General features: G+C 37.0%; 1 protein-coding gene across 3 annotated transcripts in view; it reads left to right on the top strand.

Moving 5' to 3' along the window:
- Nucleotides 1–21,654, top strand: part of NR2C1 (nuclear receptor subfamily 2 group C member 1) — a 46,253-nt gene that overhangs the window by 1,471 nt on the left and 23,128 nt on the right. For 2 of the 3 annotated variants that reach the window (XM_008687697.2, XM_008687696.2), the window contains exons 2-7: nt 9,859–9,932; nt 12,714–12,944; nt 16,018–16,099; nt 17,655–17,834; nt 18,860–19,007; nt 19,104–19,194. In XM_008687697.2, the coding sequence (XP_008685919.1) occupies nt 9,879–9,932; nt 12,714–12,944; nt 16,018–16,099; nt 17,655–17,834; nt 18,860–19,007; nt 19,104–19,194 (786 nt within the window). In that variant the 5' untranslated portion in view covers nt 9,859–9,878. Of the gene's footprint in view, nt 1–9,858; nt 9,933–10,753; nt 10,780–12,713; nt 12,945–16,017; nt 16,100–17,654; nt 17,835–18,859; nt 19,008–19,103; nt 19,195–21,654 lie in introns of those variants that run through there. The other variant, XM_008687698.2, reaches the window with a different exon arrangement.

The following is a 21,654-nucleotide window of genomic DNA, read 5'->3' as shown; positions in this document are numbered from 1 at the left end:
AATAAATGCTGGACCCATCTCAAAGGATTGGATTTTTTAAAAAATTTGAACTGAGTGTTAAAGGTCAGGTGGAATTTAAGTGAGGGAAGAGGAGCTTAGCATGGTATGTTGGAGGCATAAAGAACATCCCAGTTTGACCCGAAGAGAGGCCCCTCTTAGGAGCGACAAGAGATAAAACGGGAAGATGAGGAAGTCAAACTATAAAGAAACTCTGTGTCCACAGTGGCAGGCATGTTTCAGAAGCTTGGTACATATTGAAAAATATAAAAGGAGAAGGACCAAAACATTATCCTTTGGCCATTAAAAAGACATTGATGGTTCTGAAGAAAGAGAATACGGATGTTTCAATTCTGTAAGTGCACTGAGATACTGTTGCTTGTCAGGAGTGCTTACCACTAATGGTTTTGCCGACTTAGCACTTCAAATATATACAAAGATGGTTCTTGCCTAATGGGGCTTTTCGTATACACAAAGCCATATATACTAAATATATGTTCTGAAAACTCAGCAGTAGCTGAAATTATACCTGAAGGGTTAACTGAAAGGCCTTCAAGGCTACAAGAGGCTTTATGAACCCCTTAAAATTTAGCATATATTGTCATCTATAGTGTGAGTGTTCACACAAATGTGAGTTTGTGTTTTCTAGTGAAAGAAACCTTAACTGCCATCAATTTTCAAAGAGATATTTGACCCACTCTACTGGAAAAAATAGAATCATTGTTTTATGTCATATTTAAATCATTGTTTCAAACTTTGCATCCCCCAGAAGGAAATACATTTTGCATCATGACTCAGCACACTCACACAGATTAAACTGAAATAAAGACTTACTGAGACTATTCTTACCCTCACTATATCTGATACACTCTTTTCCATTTTCCTTTAAAAAAAAATCTGACCTACTAAATTAATGTGGCTCACGACACAAAGTTTGCAAAATACTGTTTTGGATGACAGCAGTCTACAATCAGTTGATGGTCGTGGGGCTGGTGGGGAAAAAATGAACTGTTTCTGATGTCAGAGCACAGACTTAAAATTTTGAATCTGAATGGAAAAAAGGATAGCACCATTCATACTCTGCTTTTTTCTGTGGGGAGGATAAGTAGAAATGAGATCTTGGTAAATTGAAAAAACTCAGGGCCAAAAATGTAGAACTGTTTGTTTTCTGTATATTAATTAGCTCTAGAGCAGTAAAGACAGCATCCTCATGCTTTTTGCTTTGTCCCTCAGGCTGGTGAAAATACTTAATCTTCAGTGCCTAACTCGGATATCTCTAAGGTTTTTCCAGAGCCTCCCTCTCTAGTATGGTGGTTCTGAGCTCCTCTTGTTCATTTATTGAGCACTTTGTTCATTCAGCTTTCAGAAAATACCTCTTAGATATAAAGAAACTTAACCATTGGTGTAGACATTTTCACTGACATTGAATTTTTACAACTTTTTGAAGTAGATTATATTGAATCCATTTCATTTGTGAGGAAACTGAGCCTCATGGTGAGTGAACATGTAGTCATACGTTTAATAAGTACTAAAATGGGATTGACTTGAGGTCTAGGACACTACTACCTATGTAAACTTCCGCCATTTTTCTGTTTTTCTCTTTATTATCACTCCTTCCTAGTCTGCTTCATAGCATTTAGCACATGGTAATTTTTAAAAATCTGTTTTCTCACTAAAATATAAGCCCTGCAGGGCAGAGATCTTTTCTGCCTTGTTCACTGTCACCCAAGGTCTCACAGTGCCTGGTAAATATGTTCCAGTAAATACTTACTGAAGTTAGATGTGAATAGTAGGCACTGCTAAATACTAGAGGTTCATTGAAAACTACAGTCCTTTTCCTTAGAAGTCTATTAGAGATGGGTCATCTATGCAAAAGGACAGGGTGTTGTAGAAGATAAATGGGCACAAGATACAGTAGGCTAAAGATGAGGGAATGCTTACTTTCTGTTTACAACTGTAAATACCCATTCAAAAAGCAGAAAGAAGAAAGTAGCCTATAACTCTCACCTAGAAAAAGCACTTAATATTTGAGAATGTTTGTTTTTAGTCCTTTTGTGTTTTGCATAGTTAAAATCAGTTGTAAATAAAATTTTGTTTCTTGATCTTTGCATTCAGTTTGTCATTAGCATTTTCTCTTTGTCATTAAACATTTTCCTCATCCGTTATTTTAACGAAAGAATTTTTTTTGCAAATCTTTGTCTTTGCTAAGATGTCACCTTCTCAGAAAGGCCATCTCTGACCTCTTATTAAAAAAAAAAATTGCGGGGCGCCTGGGTGGCTCAGTCGTTAAGCGTCTGCCTTCAGCTTGGGGTGTGATCCCAGCATTCTGGGATCAAGCCCCACATCGGGCTCCTCCGCTGGGAGCCTGCTTCTTCCTCTCCCACTCCCCCTGCTTGTGTTCCCTCTCTCACTGGCTGTCTCTTTCTCTGTCAAATGAATAAATAAAATCTTTTTTAAAAATTTTTTTTAAAAATTGCAGTTCCTTCCCTGTCCCCAAGCTATTTGTCACTAATCCCTGCTCTACTTTTCTCCATTCCTCTTTTCACCATTTACTGGTATTGAATATTTATTTGTTGTCTGTTTAACCTAACCAAAATAGAAACTTCACAAAGGGAAGTTTGTTTTAATACTACCTGCTCTATGCCTAACACTTAGAAAAATGCCTGGCCCATAGTAAGCACTCAACAAGTATTTGTTGAGTAGAATAGTAAATGAATTATTGGGTCAATGAACGTGAACATTTTTAAGATTCATGATACGCATTGGCAAATTAACTTTTCAAGAAGGTTATAACAATTTAGACTTCCATCAGTATGTGAAGAATGCTTGTTTTGCCTCAATTTTTGGAGTTAAATTTAGAAAACAAACATATATTGATCTAGTGATTCCATGGTCATGGTAGAAAAAGAAGCCATTAGCAAAGACATGGAAGCATGAGCAACATGGTAAATTCAAGAAATTACAAGTAGTGTGTATAGCTAGAAAATAAAGTTTAACAAATGACACCTCAAATCCTATAGATAAAGGGAGGAATTTGAAGAATATTAAGAGGTGAAATAATATTAAATATATATGTTAGAGCAGTCTGGTAGCAAAATATTATAGCTGCAATTAGGTGAGTATTATTGGACTTTTAAGTCAAGAAATTTGGAACTAGATTGGTTGTAGTTTGGATTGTCCGTGGTCACCGAAGTCATCCATGTTGGTGGCAGGAAAGGGACAACACTCAGTGTCAAAATTTTCAATGAATAATGGTATTCGAGTAGAAGCTAATGAATGGCAGTCATAAAGTCATTAGAAACTATGGTATAACTGACTTAGAAGAATCTCAGAGGAAGTGTTTATGGTGTGGGAGAAAATAAGCCTTGTTCAGAGGCCTACAACATTAGTACTGTCCTTGAGCTGTGTATGTTATATGGATATGTATACATATAAATACATGATAAATAGTTTCATGCTCATTTGCCTATTCTGAAGTATTTTATTGTCTTCATTAAGAATAATGAATCATTCCATTAAAAAAATGATATCTTCTAAATTTAATTTTCTTTTTTAATTTAAATTCAATTAATTAACATATAATGTATTATTTGTTTCAGGGGTACAGGTGTTCGATTCATCAGTCTTATATAATACCCAGCAGTGCTCATTACAACACATACCCTCCCCAGTGTCCATTACCCAGTTACCCCATACCTCTACCCCCCGCCCCTCCAGCAACCCTCAGTTTGTTTCCTGTGATTAACAGTCTCTTATGGTTTGTCTCCCTCTCTGGTTTCATCTTGTTTCATTTTTTTCTCTCTTCCCCTATGATCCTCTGCCTTGTTTCTTAAATTCCACATATCAGTGAAATCATCTAGTTGTCTTTCTCTGATTGATTGACTTACACTCAGCATAAATTTAATTTCTCTGTAGAAAGCTTTCAAGACTGTATCTCTTTAGGCTGTTACTGAATTCCACTTCATGAGCTTCCTCATTTTTTAACTTGAAAGCTGGGAATAAAATCTGGACTGGTAACCCAAAACTAATTTGATTCTTTTCTAACGTCAGTAGTCTCTTCTCATCAGGAAGATTCTGTTTATCAATATATCAGGGTAAATGATAACCCCTAATATCTTTTTGTTTCATGAGAAAGTCTAACAGCTTCTAGTACTTCAGGCTCCAGGCCTCAAGTTTTTAATATTGAGGATTAAAAGGCTGCCTTGCCCTCACTCCTTATGCCTTTTTATCGTCTTAAAACAAAACAAATTTTGGTATGTTTAGAAAAAATTCAACAAAATTAATTTATTTTGTGAATTCTCTAGAAACTGTGGAGGTTGTTTAAAACAATATGGCTATAAAACTATAAATTTGTCTTTTACTAAACTCACAGAGCAAGCAATTAGAAGAACTTTGATCTGGAAGTAGCCAAAAGGAGAACTCTTGATAGAATATTTTATAAGAATAAGGGTTTTTTACCCTTCTCTTTTGGGGGGATTTCTCCAACTGACAACAGAAAATTAAAGTTAGTGCTGAAGTAAGCTTTTTGAGTAGCTTAGTGTTCAGTGGACTTCTGATTGAAGAATTCTGTGTGTCAGTAGTAGAAACAAATTGAAGTGGTTGCCTGGTTCATGATGATTATATCAGTAGCTAGTGTTCCATCTTTTGGTAAATAGACCTTCTAAAAGTGGAAGTTGCCAATCCTGCAATCGTATTAACCTTCCTTTCCCTCTTCTGGCCTGCCTACAGTGATTAATTCCAAAGATAAGCACATAACCTAAGCTGGGCCCATCAGAATCTATTAACCCACATTTTAAAATTGTGATCAGAGAAGACTACTTTTCCTTTCCTGGTTTTTTACTACAAAGTAAAAAATAAGCCACATAGGGAGAATAAGAACAGAGATAATTAAAAAAAAAAAAAAAAACACATAGAAATAAGGAGATTCCTGAGAAACCCTAGCTCCAGTTTTTCCCAAGATCAGGGCTGCTTGGGTCCTAGCAGTGTGTATCCTGTTTCCCCCACCCCCTGCCTTTTTGCTTAAACTAGCCATAGTTGAGCCTTTATCACAACCGAAGTGACTAATGCATTATCATAAATGCCTAATTTTATGCCAATTACTATTTCATTCTTAACCAATTTTTATCATTTCCCCCTTGCTAATACTTTCGTTTATCAGAGTGAATAATACTGTCCTCTGGGAATTTCTAAATTTTAGTAAAACTTAATGCATTTGGATACAATTTGTAATTTATTTATTTATTGTTTTAGAGTGAGAGAGAGCACACTAGGGTTGGGGGGGGGCAGGCAGAGGGAGAGAGAGAATCTTAAGCATGCTCCATGCCCAGTGTGGAGCTGACACAGGGCTCCATCTCACAATCATGAGATCATGTCCTGAACCAAAATCAAGAGTCAAACACTTAACCAACTGAGCCACCCAGGCGTCCCATAATTTGTTATTAATTTAGATAGTCTGCCTCCTTTTTGCAAATGGTGGAAAAAATTTTTAATGAACAAGATTATATGATGTATTTGAAATATTTTGTGGATTTATTTACATATAAATATGTATTCCTTGATAGTTTAATGAGAAAAGTAATAATGAAAATGAGATTATAGGTTTGACTTTATATCATTGTGTCTGTGCCTTTCTAGACTTGAATCTTAAGTTTATAAGCTGGCTTGACAGACACCTAACAGACTTTACAGACACATAACAGGCTTTACAAGTAGGTTAAAGTAGTTTGACATTGCAACTCATGCACCATACATTTCTATGTTTGGTTGGAGAGGGGTCCAGAGGGGAAAAATTGTTCTTAGTCTGCCTTTCTGGTCAAATTTATTCCCTAAATTCCTCTCATTTCCGTTTTACTCAATACAAATTGAAGTATACGTTCATTGAGGTATTTCGAAAATTTTCCCTAAGAATTCTTTTGCTAACCAGTTTGGATTATATGGATATATAAAACAATATGCGATCAGGGCTCTAGACTACTGCAGTAAAGTTTATATACAAAGAAGTAGGAAGGGGCGCCTGGGTGGCTCAGTCAGTTAAGCTCACTCTTGATTTCAGCTCAGGTCATAATCTCAGGGTTGTGAGATCAAGCTCTGCATTGGGCTCTGTGCTGGGCATGGAGCCTACTTAAGATTTTCTCTCCTCCCTGTGTCCCTCTCACCCCAAATACAAATAGAAAGAAAGAGAGAGGGAGGGGAAAATCGATGTGTTGGATCACAAAATGGAATCTACTGAATACGTGCATGTGTGTTTTTCTGAAGAGGGTGTGTAGCTTTTGTCAGATTCTCTAAGCTTAGAGTTTGTAACTCCAAAAGTCATGAATCCATTGTTATTTCCTGCTCTTTTCTTCAGAAGCAAAAAAAAAAAAAAAAAAAAATTTCCGAATACCCCTGAATTCCGTACTCAAGAATACTATTTGTTCCAAGAATATTAACATTCAAATCCTTTAGCATTGTTTTACCTGTAGTATTGCTGATGACAAAGTATACAGTTAAGCATGAATGTGTACATGTATATATACCATGCACGTACGCGCGTCACACATAATACCCTAATGCTCTTTGGTCTCTGGCTAAAATGATAGTTGATTTAGTGTAATTGTTTACTCATATAATACTGCGGAGATTTGACTTCAGTCCTTTCTATTCATCACTTTTAAGTAATCAAACATTAATAATATATACAAATAGTTGATCTACATAAGTTTTCATTATGAAATAGGTTCTTTGGGTATAATGTGCTGATAACACTGTGTAGATTTTAGGATTTCTGGAAAAGATTCCTTTAAACTGGCTTTTTGTTTTCTACTGACAATTTTTTGTATGTGGTAATACTTGCAGGTAAAATTTAAAAGAAACACACTTACTCAGTGAAAAGTAAGTCTGCATTCTACCCCTGTTGCAAAACTTCCAGTTCTCCCTGGAGGTAGTCACTATAATCATTTTCTTTGGTGTACTTTCAGCTAGTTTTTCTTCTCTCTAGGTAGTATTTTAAAGCTTTCCTTACATATATTGTGTTTCTTGTTAGATTTGTGCCTAAGTGTTATGGGCTGAATTGCACCCCCCCCCCCAAATTCATATTGAAGTCCTGGTCCCCAGTTCCTCAGATGTGACTGTATTTGGCCATGAGGCCTTGAAAGAGGTAACTGAGTTAAAATGAGGTCATTAGGGTAGGCCCCAATCCAATATGACTGTTATCCCTATTAAAAGAGATTACAACACAGGCACAAACAGAGGGAAGACATGTGAAGAGACAAAGAGAAGACAGCCAGCTACAAGCCAAGGAGATAGGTCTCAGAAACCAACCCTACTGAGAGCTTGTCTTAGAATTCTAGCCTCCAGAATTGTGAGAAAATTAATTTTTTTAAAGATTTATTTATTTTAGCGTGAGCAGGGGGAGGGGAGTAGGGACAGAGGGAGAGAATCTCGAGGAGACTCTGAGCTGAGCATGGGGCTTGATCTCATGACCCCAAGATCATGACCTTAGTGGAAACCAAGACTCAGACACTCAACCAACTGAGCCACTCAGGTGCCCCTGTGAGAAAATTAATTTTTGTTGTTTGAATCACCAGAAGCAGCCCTGTTAGCCTTTGTTATGTCAGCGCTAGCAAACCAATACAGATTCTGGTACTGGGAAGTAGGGTGCTGCTGTAACAAGTGCCTAAAAATTTGGAACTGGGAAACCAATAGAAGCTGGAGGAGTTTTGAGATGCAAGCTAGAAAAAGCCTAGACTGCCTTGAAGAGATTGTTGGGAGAAATATGGATGCCAAAGGCAATTTTGGTGAGGGTTCAGAAAGAGAACTGTAGAAAAGTTGCATATAATATAATATATAATGTAATATCTTAGAGATACACAGATAGCTTTGCGAACAGAATGCTGATAGAAATAACTAACATTAGGAGCACCTGGGTGGCTCAGTTGGGCATCGGACTCTGGTTTCAGCTAATGTCATGATCTCATGGGCAGTAGAATCGAGCCCTGCTTGGTGCTTCATGCTCGGTGCTCAGCAGAGAGTCTGCTTGAAGATTCTCTCCCTCTGCCCCTCCCCCCACACATGGGCACTCCCTCTTTCTCTCAAATAATGAATCTTAAAACAATAATAATAAAGGGGCACCTGGGTGGCTTAGTGGGTTAACCGTCTCACTCTTGTTTTCAGCTCAGGTCAAGATCTCAGGCTCCTGAGATCAAGCCCCACCTCAGGCTCCACACTCAGCAGGGAGTCTGCTTGGAATTTTCCTTCTCCCTCTGCCCCTCCCCGTCCCCCCACCCCTCCACACACACACACTCAATACGTGTGTGCACGCTCTCTCAAATGAGTAAATCTTTTAAAAAATAATAAGCATTAAAGGTACTTCTGGTGAGGTTTCAGAAATGAGGAGCATGTTACAGTATTGGTAACTAGAGGAAAATGAACCTTATGATAAAGTGGCAAAGAACTTGGCCTTGCGTTCTAGTGTTTTGTAGAAAGTAGAACTTGTAAGCAATGAACTTGGCTATTTATCTGTGGAGATTTCTAAGCAGAGTGTTGGAGACTTGGCCATTTCCTCTTACTGCTTATAGTAAAATGTGAAAAGAGAGATAAATTGAAGAAGGAATTGTTAAGAAAAGTGGAACCAGGACTTGAAGATTCTAAAAATAGTCACCCTATTCATATTGCAAAAAAAGAGAAGGTGTTTTCTGGAGAGATTGTCTTGGGTGTGACGGGACAACCATTTGCTGAAGAGTTAGGGATGTGTGATTTATGGATCCAGTCACCCATCTGAACAGAAGCCCGGATGGGGTTATCCAGGAGAGATCTGTAGAGGGCTCGCATCTGATGGCCTCCACCCCCTGAATGCAGGGAAGGCAGTAAGATTTCTGAGAATTTTGTATCAGCAGAAATGTTGCCAGCTTGGAGTGAAGGGGACATAGATGGGATGAAATGAAGAAAAACTGTCGGACTTGGGTGATTTTTCTAGATGGGCCAGTGGAGCTATTCAGTTTCAAACATTTGTTATCCTTCAAGGAAAGGGAGGAAAGATTCAAAGATGAGTCAGAGACTGGCAGGGCCTCCTCTGCCACCCTGGGCCCAGAGGACACAGGCCCAGGGAACAGCTCTGTTTCCTCAGTTCCAGAGAGGATGAAGCCACTGCTTTTCAAACTAGTAAGAAATAGTTGAGTAAAGCTAAATCCTGAACATTGCTTTTAGTACAACTAAAGTGAATTTATGACAGATGTTATATAATGTGACAAAGTCAGAAATAATTTCTGTATTCTTGTCTATTGATAGAAAAAGCAAAAGTCAAAGTCAATGCATTAATCTTTCAGACTCTCAAGTCCATTTGGAGAAAGTTTTACCTTAAATGCAAATTAACCTTAATATGTGAGAAACTGCCACTGATGAAGAACAGTCACAAAATTCTGGAGAAATCTTCTTTCCTTCCAAACAAATGCAATTCTTTTGTCAGTTTTTACAATACATTGGTAAAAGAGTGTGTCAAGGGCTACAGTGACGTATTTGTTTACAGATAGGGTTACCCTTATTTAAATTAATAAACTACTCCTGATCTGTAATAGAATTGTCCTGGTTAGTCTTCAGTGTCTCTGAAAAGTGAAATTGTTTAGTATTGAATCATTTTTTTAAATAGATATTTTCAAAATATATAAAAGCAGAGAGAATAATTTTATGAACCCCTGTATAAACTTCATCAGTTTTCAGTAATTGTCAGTGCACAGCCAGTCTCTTGTTTATTCCATCCTTCCCCCACCCACCCCAACTGGGTTAATTTGAAATAAATCTTAGCTATCATGTGACTTCATTTATAAATTCTTCAGTAAATATGTTTTATGAGTATAATTGTGAAAAGGCATCTTTTTATTCTGGCAGGACATTTTGGCAATTAAAACATGGCAACCATAGAAGAAATTGCACATCAAATTATTGAACAACAGATGGGAGAGGTATGTTTGATTTACAGTTCATTTGCGGATCCATCAGACCTATTTAAATCAAATGTACAGGGGCGCCCGGGTGGCTCAGTCGGTTAAGCGTCTGCCTTCGGCTCAGATCATATTCCCAGGGTCCTGGGATCGAGCCCCACATCAGGCTCCCTGCTCGATGGACAGCCTTCTTCTCCCTCTCCACTACCTGTGCTCTCACACGCACTCTCTTTCTCTCAAATAAATAAATACAATGGTTTTAAAACTCAATCAGTTAGGGGCGCCTGGGTGGCTCAGTCATTAAGCATCTACCTTTGGCTCAGGGCATGATCCCGGCGTTCTGGGATCGAGCCCCGCATCAGGCTCCTCCGCTGGGAGCCTGCTTCTTCCTCTCCCACTCCCCCTGCTTGTGTTCCCTCTCTCACTGCCTGTCTCTCTCTCTATCAAATAAATAAATAAAAATCTTTAAAAAAATAATAATAAAACTCAGTTAATCAAATGTATATGCTAGGTTCTGAAGGTACAGAAATAAAAGATACTCTCAACTTTAAGGTAGCTTTAAATCTAATGGGAAATAGTCGAATCATCCCACAGTCACAGTACAGGGGTAAGGGCTATGATAGATGACTGTATAGAGTGTTATGGGAGTGCAGAAGAAAAACAGCGAATGAAGAGTTATGGAGCAGTGATGAGACCTGGAACAATTATGCCCTATTCCTTAGTAAGAGGTACCATAATCCAGAGGTTTTTAAAGGTACTATCTAGGGACTCTTCAGAGAGTCAGCAAGGTCAAAACTATTTTCATAATAATACTAAAATGTTCATTGCCCTTTTTTTTCCAGGGGGCTACCAGCCATGTAATGATATGGTATGTGAAACATGTCAACATATAAAAGATGTACATCACTCAGTGGGCCGGTGTAATATTATAAAATCACTGACAAGTGAAGGATCCATTCAAATTGCAAGATAGAGCAATGGATTTTAATACAGTTTCTGATTTCACGTTGCAGCTAGTCTTTAAAAAGCTACCACCTGTCAAGTTTGAATGTGCTATCAAAGAACTACCACACGTTGCATACACCTAAAGCTCTTCTCTGAGAAATGTTTGTCAGCCATTAGAATTTTGTTTACTTCACAGTAATATTACTGATAGAAATAATCCACAGTGAAGCCTACAACAGCTTAAGCTTTACATGGTAAAATTTGTTATGAATGAACTGATTCAAATTCACATCTTATAGGTAAAATTGAAAATTGTTAGGGAAGATGGTGGTGGAAATAACCTATGTAAGATAAAATTGGCAACAGTGAAAAGTACACCCAGAAAAATAGGACATGCTGGCAATAATGGTCAACAAAGAAAACTCAAATTGGCAGCAGCTATAATTGGTACAGTTCTATTCTAGACAAAAACTAATTAGTAATTCAGAACTTTGTTGTCAATTTTGCATAGAAAAGAATCTTGAAAATAATTTCAGAGAAATGGGAAAAAGTTGGAAACAAACCAACTTCGCCATCTTAAATTTGAACCAAGGTATTAAATTGGCTTAATGAGTTACTCTGTAAAATATTTGTTCAGCAACAACAAAAGCCCTCAGTGCTGGGCTAGTTCTCTTTATCCATGAGCTTGCTCTTCCCTAGGCCCCTCCAGCTCAGCAGGTAGCAGTCCTGTCCTCCCAGCTGCCCCAGCAAACTCCGGTAGTCATCCTTGACTCTTCCCTCCTTATATTCCACATGTCGTCCGTCCGCATATCTTGTCACATTTCCCTTCATAAAATATCCCAAATCCAGTCATTTTTCTCCTCCAGCATGGCTACTACCCTGTCCCCTGCCAGCATGTCTGCCCATATATAATTCCCAGATATTGCCAGTGTGTGAGCAGTAGCATCGTTTCTGGTCTCCCGTAGTTCTTCTCTTCAACCTCACAGGCTAGTCTACACGCTAAATCTAGAATTTTTGAAAAAGATCTTGCCGCTCTCCTCTGTGACCTTCCAGTGGATTTCCATTTCACACAGGAGGAAATCCAGAGTTTATAGTCCTTACAAAGCCCTGTGCCATGTGGCTCCTGCTGTCGCTCAGATCCCATCTTCTACCATAATCCCTTCTGCCACTCTGTGTCGCTCACATAGCTCTCTTGCAGTGCCTCTTGCCTCAGATGTGTGAAACACTCTTCCTGCCCCATGGCCTTCTCCCTGTATCCCAGGTAGAGGATGCACTTCCTCTAGCTAGTCCTAAGCTTTGGTCTGCTACTTCACTCAGGCCTGTGCAAAAATGTCATCTCCTCATGGCGTTTGTTCCATCAGTGACTCTCACCATCTCTACCCTGCTTTATTTTTTCTTTGTAGCACTTGATACCCTCTGACAATATTATTTGCTTGTTTTTTATCTGCCTTTCCTCACTAAAATAAAAGCTTTATGAGAACAAAGATTTTGTTTTGTGTATTGCTATATTCCAGGACACAGAACAAACAGTGCTTGGCAAATGGAATGCACCCAGTAAACATTTGTCTAAATGGAAGGTGGGAGGGAAGGGGAAGGAAGGAATCAAAATAGTGAGGTCCAAATGTTTTTATTATTGTACCTTTATTTGCACATTTGTTTTTCTATAGGATGGGATTTTGTGGGAGTAGAATTGCTAGTTTAAAAGGTATGTATGTATGTATGTGTATTGTATTGAATATATATGTAATGGTATGCTTTCCTAGCTTTGTCTGAAGGTAGGAGAAAATTGTGCCCTTAGAAAAAAAGAAAAAAAAAAGATAAGTGGAATTGATTACTAATTTGACGTGATTGTGTTAGATTGTTACCGAGCAGCAAACTGGCCAGAAAATCCAGATCGTGACGGCACTTGATCATAATACACAAGGCAAGCAGTTCATTCTGACAAATCATGATGGCTCTACCCCAAGCAAAGTCATTCTGGCCAGGCAAGATTCCACTCCAGGGAAAGTTTTCCTCACTACTCCAGATGCAGCAGGTGTTAATCAGTTATTTTTTACAACTCCTGATCTGTCTGCACAACATCTCCAGGTAAATAACTTTAGAGTGTCTTTTCATCTTACACTTGAAAGAATTAAAAAGCACATCATAAGTATAAGTCCTACTGTTAATACATTACGTCCTACATGGTCTGTAGGAAAAAAATGTTGCATAAAATTATGTGCTGTGCAGATTATCTGTGGTGACTGCCCTCTCCTATATGCCACTGTACTTTTCCTCACACACCCTCACATCCGTATATTTTCTAGGGGTTCTTCGTTGCGTATAGTAAGATCCACTCTGGCTAGTTTGTCCAGGAAAGTGTTTCATAAAGGGTATAGAGAACTCACAGAATTACTGGGAAGGCTGAAGCTACAGCTCCAGGTCAGGTTTCCAAGAACAACCACTCCGACATGCTGCAGAACCGGCTTCTAAGAGACCTGCTGCTTCTGCACGGTTAGGAAGCTGCCAGATGAGGAGCCTCTGCTGTGGTAGCGGCACTTCCCAAGACCACGCTGCCTGGGCAACAAGAAGCTGCCAAAACCAGAAGTCGGTATTTGGCTGCATCTTTGTCACTTTGCCTCCTTGGTTGTCATCTCTGTCTTCCGTGATGTAGCAGACAGTTTTATCCCCACCGTCTGCTCTGACACTGGGAGTCAGTGGTCTAGATTAACTGCACATCATTTTAATTTTTGCTAGTTACGTATTTTTCAAAGAGTTAAGGCTCATACACACTGCATGCCTGTGATAATGTAGATATTATCACTGCTGGTTGCTGTGATTGAACACAAATCCAGCAAACCCTTAAGTTTGCCTTTGGAGACTTCTTGGTGGAGTGCCTGCTTAAAATTGAATTCTCTATTTTGTGATGAAAACCTGATCAAAGAACGTTCCTTTTAGGATTGAAAAACTAATTTATAAAATACAAAATTTTGGGGCGCCTGGGTAGTGCAGTTGTTAAGCGTCTGCCTTCGGCTCAGGGCGTGATCCTGGCATTCTGGGATCGAGTCCCACATCGGGCTCCCCCACTGGGAGCCTGCTTCTTCCTCTCCCACTCCCCCTGCTTGTGTTCCCTCTCTCCCTGGCTGTCTCTGTGTCACATAAATAAATAAAATCTTTAAAAAAAAAATACAAAATTTTGATTGTATATCCTGATAGATTGTTTATTCTTCTAATTGCATTATTTATATTTCTTTTAGAAACAGCTAGTAAAAAGTGGATGGGATTTATAAGGAGTTATTTTATCAACAAGACAAGTCACTAAAAAAATATATAACATCATGAATACCTTAATTTCTTTTTATCAACAGATTTGATTTTTTAGAACAGTTTCATAGTTACAGAAATATTGAGCAGTTAGTACAGAGTTTCCATATAACCTCTCAACACACAATTTCTCCTATTAACATTTTACATTAATATGATACCTTTATTATGATTAGTGAACTAATTTTGATGTTAACTAAAATCCGTAGATGTTTTTAGCTTTCCCTGATTTTTACCTAATATTCTTTTTGGTTCCAGGATACCATATTACATTTAGTCATCATGTCTTCTTAGATTCCTGTTAGCAGTGACAGTTTCTCAGACTTTCCTTGTATTTGATGACCTTGACGATTTTGAGGTGTACTGGTCAGGTATATTGTAGATGGCCCTGCTATGGGGACTTGGACTAATGTTTTTCTCATGATTAGACTGGGGTTGTTGGTTTTGGTGAGGAGGATCACAGAGGTTAAGTGCCATTTTCATCACATCATATCACGTGTACTTACTCTCATCATGTTTTATAACTGGTGACATTGATCTTGACCACCTGGCTGAAGTAGTGTGTATCAGATTTCTCCACTGTAAAGTTATTTTTAAAAATAATTCTCTGTTTTAAGAAAAAAAGATAATATTGGCACTTTGCCTACTTTATGGATCACCTCTCAGGGCAAAGAAAAAGAAATAGGTCTAGGATAGAATTCCCCTGAGCCAAGAAGATTGGATTTCTGATCTAGTGACCTAAAGCATGTGAGCAAGTCCCTTAATCTCTCAATATTTCTTCTACCCTTAGGAATAATAGCAGATGAAAGATTAGCACCATTCACAATAGATGTGCTGTTAAGGAAAAGAGTGATGCCTTTCATAGATGCTTTCAAAGGACAGCTTTTTGTTGTTGTTGTTGTTGTTAAGTTTCTCTTAAAGACTAATTTTTATCATGATAGAAGAAGAAATGATGCCATTGTAACATAGCAAGGGACAGCATTGTTAAGGACTGTTTGAAGTTTTTAAAATCAGAATTACTCCTGAAGGCATTCACACCCCTAAGAGAAGAAAAAGAGTCCAAGTGGAGGGTTATTTTCTGGGTTGTTTTAAAGCCAGGGGAAGATGATATGGTGAATGCCCTATCACATTTTTGAGATTGAATTAATTTGTTCACGTTTCAAAAGATTGAAAGGAAATGATAAAAAGGTTGAAGAGGGTTTGTAATTTGCCCAAGGCCTTTCCACCCAGTTCTACTAGCTTGCTACCGTTTATCAGAATCTGCAGTCCAGGCTGTCTACGACTACACCTGATCCAAATCTTAGACAACTCACTGATGAAAAGTTTTATCAGTCATTTCCATAATTATAAGTAAATAACTCAAAAAAGTTTTAACTACTTTTCTATTTAAAAAATTAAGTTATCTTTATATGCTGTTATAGCTTATTTTACCATGTGAAAAAAATTTTGAGCTGTTCAAAGACATGTCATGATAGGGCTAATAACTGCTGCAGTAATTTGATGTAAGTAATCAAATCAAAGTAATTTGATGTGTTGAATGAATAACGAATAATAAGTGCTTAATAGGTAAGATACATTAGGTACTCATGTATTTGAGTACTTAACAGTGTTTAATGAGATTGTTATGGAACAAATTTAAAAGGTATTCTTCCTATCTTTCCTTTTAATATTGAAATTTTTACTTACATATAAAGAAAATTAACAATAGTTTAATTGATATATGTATAATAGAGTTCAAAGTTTCAGAATAACTTACAAGAAAGAAAGCAATAACTAAGACTGGCTGTTCTTTTGTTTTACTTAAGAGCATTATTAACAAATTATTGTTTTGTTTTTTGTTTTGGGGGGTTTTCTTTAGCTCTTAACAGATAATTCTTCCCCAGACCAAGGACCAAATAAGGTTTTTGATCTTTGCGTAGTATGTGGAGACAAAGCATCAGGTAACATTTTAAAAACAACCTTCTATATGTGTTGTGTTATTAAAATAACTACCACACTACCATGTTTCTTCTTCTGAAAGTAAAAAGAAAAGAGCATGTTGTTTTTATGGTTCATATTTGAAGCCTATAAATTTAACTGATTTTTCCCCCAAAGCTTTTTATTCACCTAAAGATTTTTTTTTACTTGAATGCAATTTAATTTGATCTTGCAGTGACATAAAATGCACGTTTTGAAGAATTGCGAAAAACAGTTTTGCTTTAAAAAAAGAAAAAAAAGATTTGTTCATTTATTTGGGTGGCAGGGGTGGGGGGTTGCCAGAAAGAGAGGGAGAGAAACTCAGGCAGACTCCACGCTGAGCACAGAGCCTCATACAGGGCTCATTCTCATGACCCTGAGATCACAATCTGAGCTAAAACCAAGAGTCAGGGTCTTAATCAACTGTGCCACCCAGGTGCCCCAAAGAGTTTTGCTTTTTAAATGTGAACTGAATATGTGGAAATTTTTCTTGAAAGTAAAATCAGTTTTGTCAAAGGAATTGCTTAAAAATGAGTTGTGGTCCTTAATAACACATAACATTAAGTTGTTCACTTACCTGCTGAGCCCTGTTGCTAGTCCAGGAATATAGAGTAACTTGAATTAATGAGGTGGAAAAGCTCTGGTTACTCTTTATTTAATACTGCGCATAGCTGAGCAGCATTTCTCCAAGTACTATTACTAGTACTCAGGGTTATGTCATTTTAGTTACATTCCTTGTTACTTTATGTGAGGAAAGCACCTGTGTTCACTCATATATAATCTTTAATCTTTTCTATAGCTTCATTGCAAAAATCTCCACTACAGCTTTTCCCAGAATATGTTCAATTTAATAGATGTTGTATCAAAGAAAGGGCCCGTGAAGTGGTAGGTTAATCAAAATGTCACAGATTTCTCCAGAAATTTAAAAAGTGGAACCCACAATGAGAAGAGATTACTATAGGGGTACCTGGGAGGCTCAGTTGATTAAATGTCTGACCCTTGATTTCAGCTCAGGTCATGATCTCAGGGTCATGAGATTGAACCCCATGGAGGCTCTGTACTGGGTGTGTAGCATGGTTAAGGTTCTTTCTCTCCCTCTCCCTCTGTCCTCCCCCCCCCCAAGAGAATACTGTGCTCAAATACTAATTGATAGATCTTTTTTTAGAGCAGAATTTTAAGAATAAAATATCCTTAAATAATATAGAAAAGAATTATAATTTGTAAGTGATCTCAGAAGTGAAAATACTTTTTACTTATGGTACTATGGGTTGTTTTGCTTTTCCTCTTGCCGAAATTTTCCATATCATTGTTAAGGTTACTTTACAGAATTAAAAATTCATATTATTTCATATAGTTATCAAAGAATATGGTTGTTTCATTCTCTGTTTAGTAACTCTTAAAAATTATTTTCATGTCACAAACTCAAAAATCTCTGTTTCATCACATATATTGTTGTTACTTAAAGGGAAGTAGTGGGCTTATTTCCATTTCTGTTCTAAAATATGTGACTTTTGTGTTTTCTTAAACATCTGTCTCTAGGACGTCATTATGGAGCAGTAACCTGTGAAGGCTGCAAAGGATTTTTTAAAAGAAGCATCCGAAAAAATTTAGTTTATTCATGTCGAGGATCAAAGGACTGTATTATCAATAAACACCATCGAAACCGCTGTCAATACTGCAGGTTACAGAGATGTATTGCGTTTGGAATGAGACAAGACTGTATGTATTAGCTTTAAAGGAGAAAATAATTTTAAGAATTCAGGCAATCTCCAAAAGTGTATCAAAATTAACACAATATGTCAATATATGTGCTTTTTAATTTACAATTTTCCAGCTAACAGTTTAGAAATGTGTATACATATGCATGTATTTTTTATTCATTCAACGACATATCGATTGAGCGCCTATATGCTGTGCATGTATGTATGTTTGAACATGGTTTTTTAAAAAAGCACAACTAACTAGGTACCAGTTTAGTTTTCGATTAAACTACTAAGGTGATAAGTAGGGTCGCTAATATTGATTGAGCTCTCACCATGCCTAACTCTGTGTATAGCATATGAATTAACTTATTTATTCTCATAGCAAAACTCCATGCAGTAGGTACTACTCTTACCCATTTTACATTTGAGTAAACAGATTGAGTAACTTGCCCAAGGTCACATAACTAATAAGTGGCGGAACTTGGATCTGAATCTTGGCAGATTTTTTTTTCTCAGAAAATATACATTTAACAACAAAACTATGCTATCTCCTAAGTATCATGAAATAAAATTCCTATAAAATAAGTGACATATACTACCTATATTTTATAAGTGAAGATTAAACAGTTGAATTACTTCTTAAAAATCTCCCTGCCCTTAACTAAAAAAAGATTTAACTTTTTGTGGCTATTAGTATTGTTTTCAGTTGGTCAAAAAAAAATTTTTTTTTAACTCTCACACAGATAGGTAAGAGACTCCTAACTTCAGTTTTTCCTTCTTGACAGCGAGCTTTTAAAAAATAAGAATTTCTCTACATTTCTGCCACAGCTGGGTCAGGGAGAGAAAAGAGAACAGGAGATGTAAATTACTACTCTGAAGCAACTTTGTTGAAGTTAGAAATAATTTTGAAAATTAAGAATTATCTTTAGAGTTCACTTATGGTAACTGTCTCCTATGAGCAGCATTGCTGACCAAAAGGTTACATTTATAATTGCCTATAAATCCCGCATTGTGATGTAATAGTTCAATGCATTTTTGTAGCTGTTCAGTGTGAAAGAAAACCTATTGAAGTATCACGAGAAAAATCTTCCAACTGTGCCGCTTCAACAGAAAAGATCTACATCCGAAAAGACCTTCGAAGTCCATTAGCTGCAACTCCAACTTTTGTAACAGATAGTGAAACTGCAAGGTATAGTAAAAACAAGCAAAACAGACATTAAGTAGCTGGTCATTTGTTTTTCTTCCCAGTGAAACTAAGGCTAAAATTTGTACTTGTTTGTTACAGGTCAGCAGGACTGTTAGATTCAGGAATGTTTGTGAATATTCACCAGTCTGGAATAAAAACTGAGTCAACTGTGCTGATGACACCAGATAAGGTGTGTTTAGTGCAATTAATTTAAAGCTTAAAATTTTTTAAGCTTTTAATATTTTTTTCCTTTTCTTAATCTCCACTGTTACTTTGGTTAATTGATTTGATCTTAAATATTCCCTGTTACACATTGCTTTTTTCCTTTTAAAATAAATGATCAACTATTTGATAGTGTCAAATGACAGCTAAAACAATTCAGTAAAAAATGTGATGCCTTTATTCAAGGGAAAACAATCCATAGATGAGGAGAGCACTCTTGCTGAGGGATTTGGGGCAAGAGTGAGTTTTAGAGAACATTAGAAGCAGCAATATGGAAATGGCCTTATTGGCTAGGAGCTTGAAGATTTCCTTGTAAGGCTAGTGGGTCCTGTTTCTAAGGGTAAGGTGAGCTAGTTAAAGCAGAGTTGCAGATTGTGATTGGTGTATGTTAGGTTTCCTTGACAGGTGTTTCCTGTAAGTGCATGCTGACTTGGGTTTAGATTTGTGACCAGGATAGCCTCCATTTTGTGTGTCCTCATATATGAATAACTATCAGTAGAAAAGTTCATTATTCTACTAGGACAATTATAGCTTCGAAATGAAAGTGACAGACAAAAGTCTTCTAGGTTTCTTTCATCTCGAAAGTCCTCAGAAATAGAAATTTATATTAACTGTAAGATTCTTTTTTTTTTTTTGTAAGATTTGCTTATTTTAGAGAGAGAGAGAGAGCATGAGCAGGAGGGGCAGAGGGGGAGGGAGAGAGAATCTCAAGCAGACTCCGTGCAGAGCGTGGAGCCCAACTCAGGGCTTGATCTTATGACCAAGGTTACCCAACCTGAGCTGATCACAACCTGAGCCGAAACCAAGAGTTGGATGCTTAATTAGCTTTGCCACCCAGGCGCCCCAAGTACAAAATTCTTAATATTTCTTTTATGCTTCACTTCAGATTTTATAGTAACAAAATACTTAAAATATTTCAGGTGAAGAGAAATTCATAGCCCACCTTTTACTCAAAACATTGACTTGAGTCAAGAGTAGGAATAGGATTGCAAGAGCTTTCATTATGTGTCTAAGTTATCTGGTTTCTCTTAAAGGTTGGAGTCCTTCTTTATCGAGCAAGGAGTCTCAAGGAAAAAAAGTTTATTTAGATAGAGAATGTGGAATTTCTGCAGTGTTCAGAAACCCCTTATGAGAACGAAAAGCAGTTTCTCCTGAAGACTCATGTCTAGAAACAGATTTTAGGGAGCCTATGATTAGTATTTCTCTCAGCCTGTGATGTGATCTGGTTTCATATAACCTATAAGATTATTCATTCTACTTATGGCCAGATTTATTATATATTTAATTGTTTGATATTCTTAAGGTACTCTTAATACTTGAGCTCTGGAATCAAATTTCATCTGCCACTTACTAGCTGCATAACCTTGGGCAAGTTATTTGACCTCTCAGTGCTTCAGTTTCCTTCCTCATCTGTAAAATAGGGCAAATAAGAGTGTCTGACCATGGGCTTTAGCATTTTGTTACTAAGTGGGGAGATTTGACCTTTTACCATATATTTTGGAATTATAAGATTTTGCTTTGCCTTGTATATGTGAATCAAGGTTAGAATGGTAGTTAGGATTGCACTGACGTATTACCTCCTTTAGGAAAAGAAGATAAGTTTTCTATATGTCTTTGTATTAAATTATAATAACAACCTTGTGTGGTGTTTCTGACAAACAGTCTTAAAACTGTCAAGTTACGAGATAAGGTCTTTTCACATTGCCTAAGAGTCTTCATTGACAAAAACTTAAAAATCTTAACTAGATAGGCATGTTATAAAATGGAAGAGAATATATGTGTTTAAGTTTTAGTTGAAAATTAAAACACTTAAAAATGTTAACTCCTTTTACTCTTGTAACCTGGAACACTGGTTAGAGCATAGGCTTTCATCAGACCTGACTTCCCAGTCTTCTGCTGGAGTGACCGTGGAAAATTCTTGTCAGTAATAAAGGGATGATGATTCCTATTTACAGGATTGTTATGAGGATTAAATAAAATACATTTATAAGTAGGAACCAAGAAGAACTCCACAACTGGTAGGTTTCTCAGGAAATGATTCTAGGACCATTCAGTAATTTGGGAAGCACAAAAGTTGTTTCATTCTGTTCACTAAAATCAATTTCACATAAACTGGTGAATTGATATAACACGAAACATCAAGGAAACATGTATTTTCTTAGTATTAAAAACACTAAAAACCATAAAGGAAGAATTTAATTCCATTAAAGGATTCTGTCAATTGGCCATAGAAGGCAACTGAAGGGACCTCATTAGGTTAGGATGGAATAATTTGAGTATTTAAAAAAGAATGATCCATTTAAGCACATCAAATATATAAAAATCTATGACTTTAAAATGGTACTTAAAACTCACCTGTCACCAGTAGAGGTGCTAAGGGCATTGACTCATTGCTCTGAAAATTGATAAATTAAGGAAAAATCAAGCA

Source organism: Ursus maritimus, unplaced genomic scaffold, assembly GCF_017311325.1.
Source record: "Ursus maritimus isolate PB19 unplaced genomic scaffold, ASM1731132v1 scaffold_21, whole genome shotgun sequence".
Lineage (NCBI taxonomy): Eukaryota > Metazoa > Chordata > Mammalia > Carnivora > Ursidae > Ursus > Ursus maritimus.
Note: the sequence above shows the minus strand (reverse complement) of the source record. Positions and strands in the feature narration are given on the sequence as shown.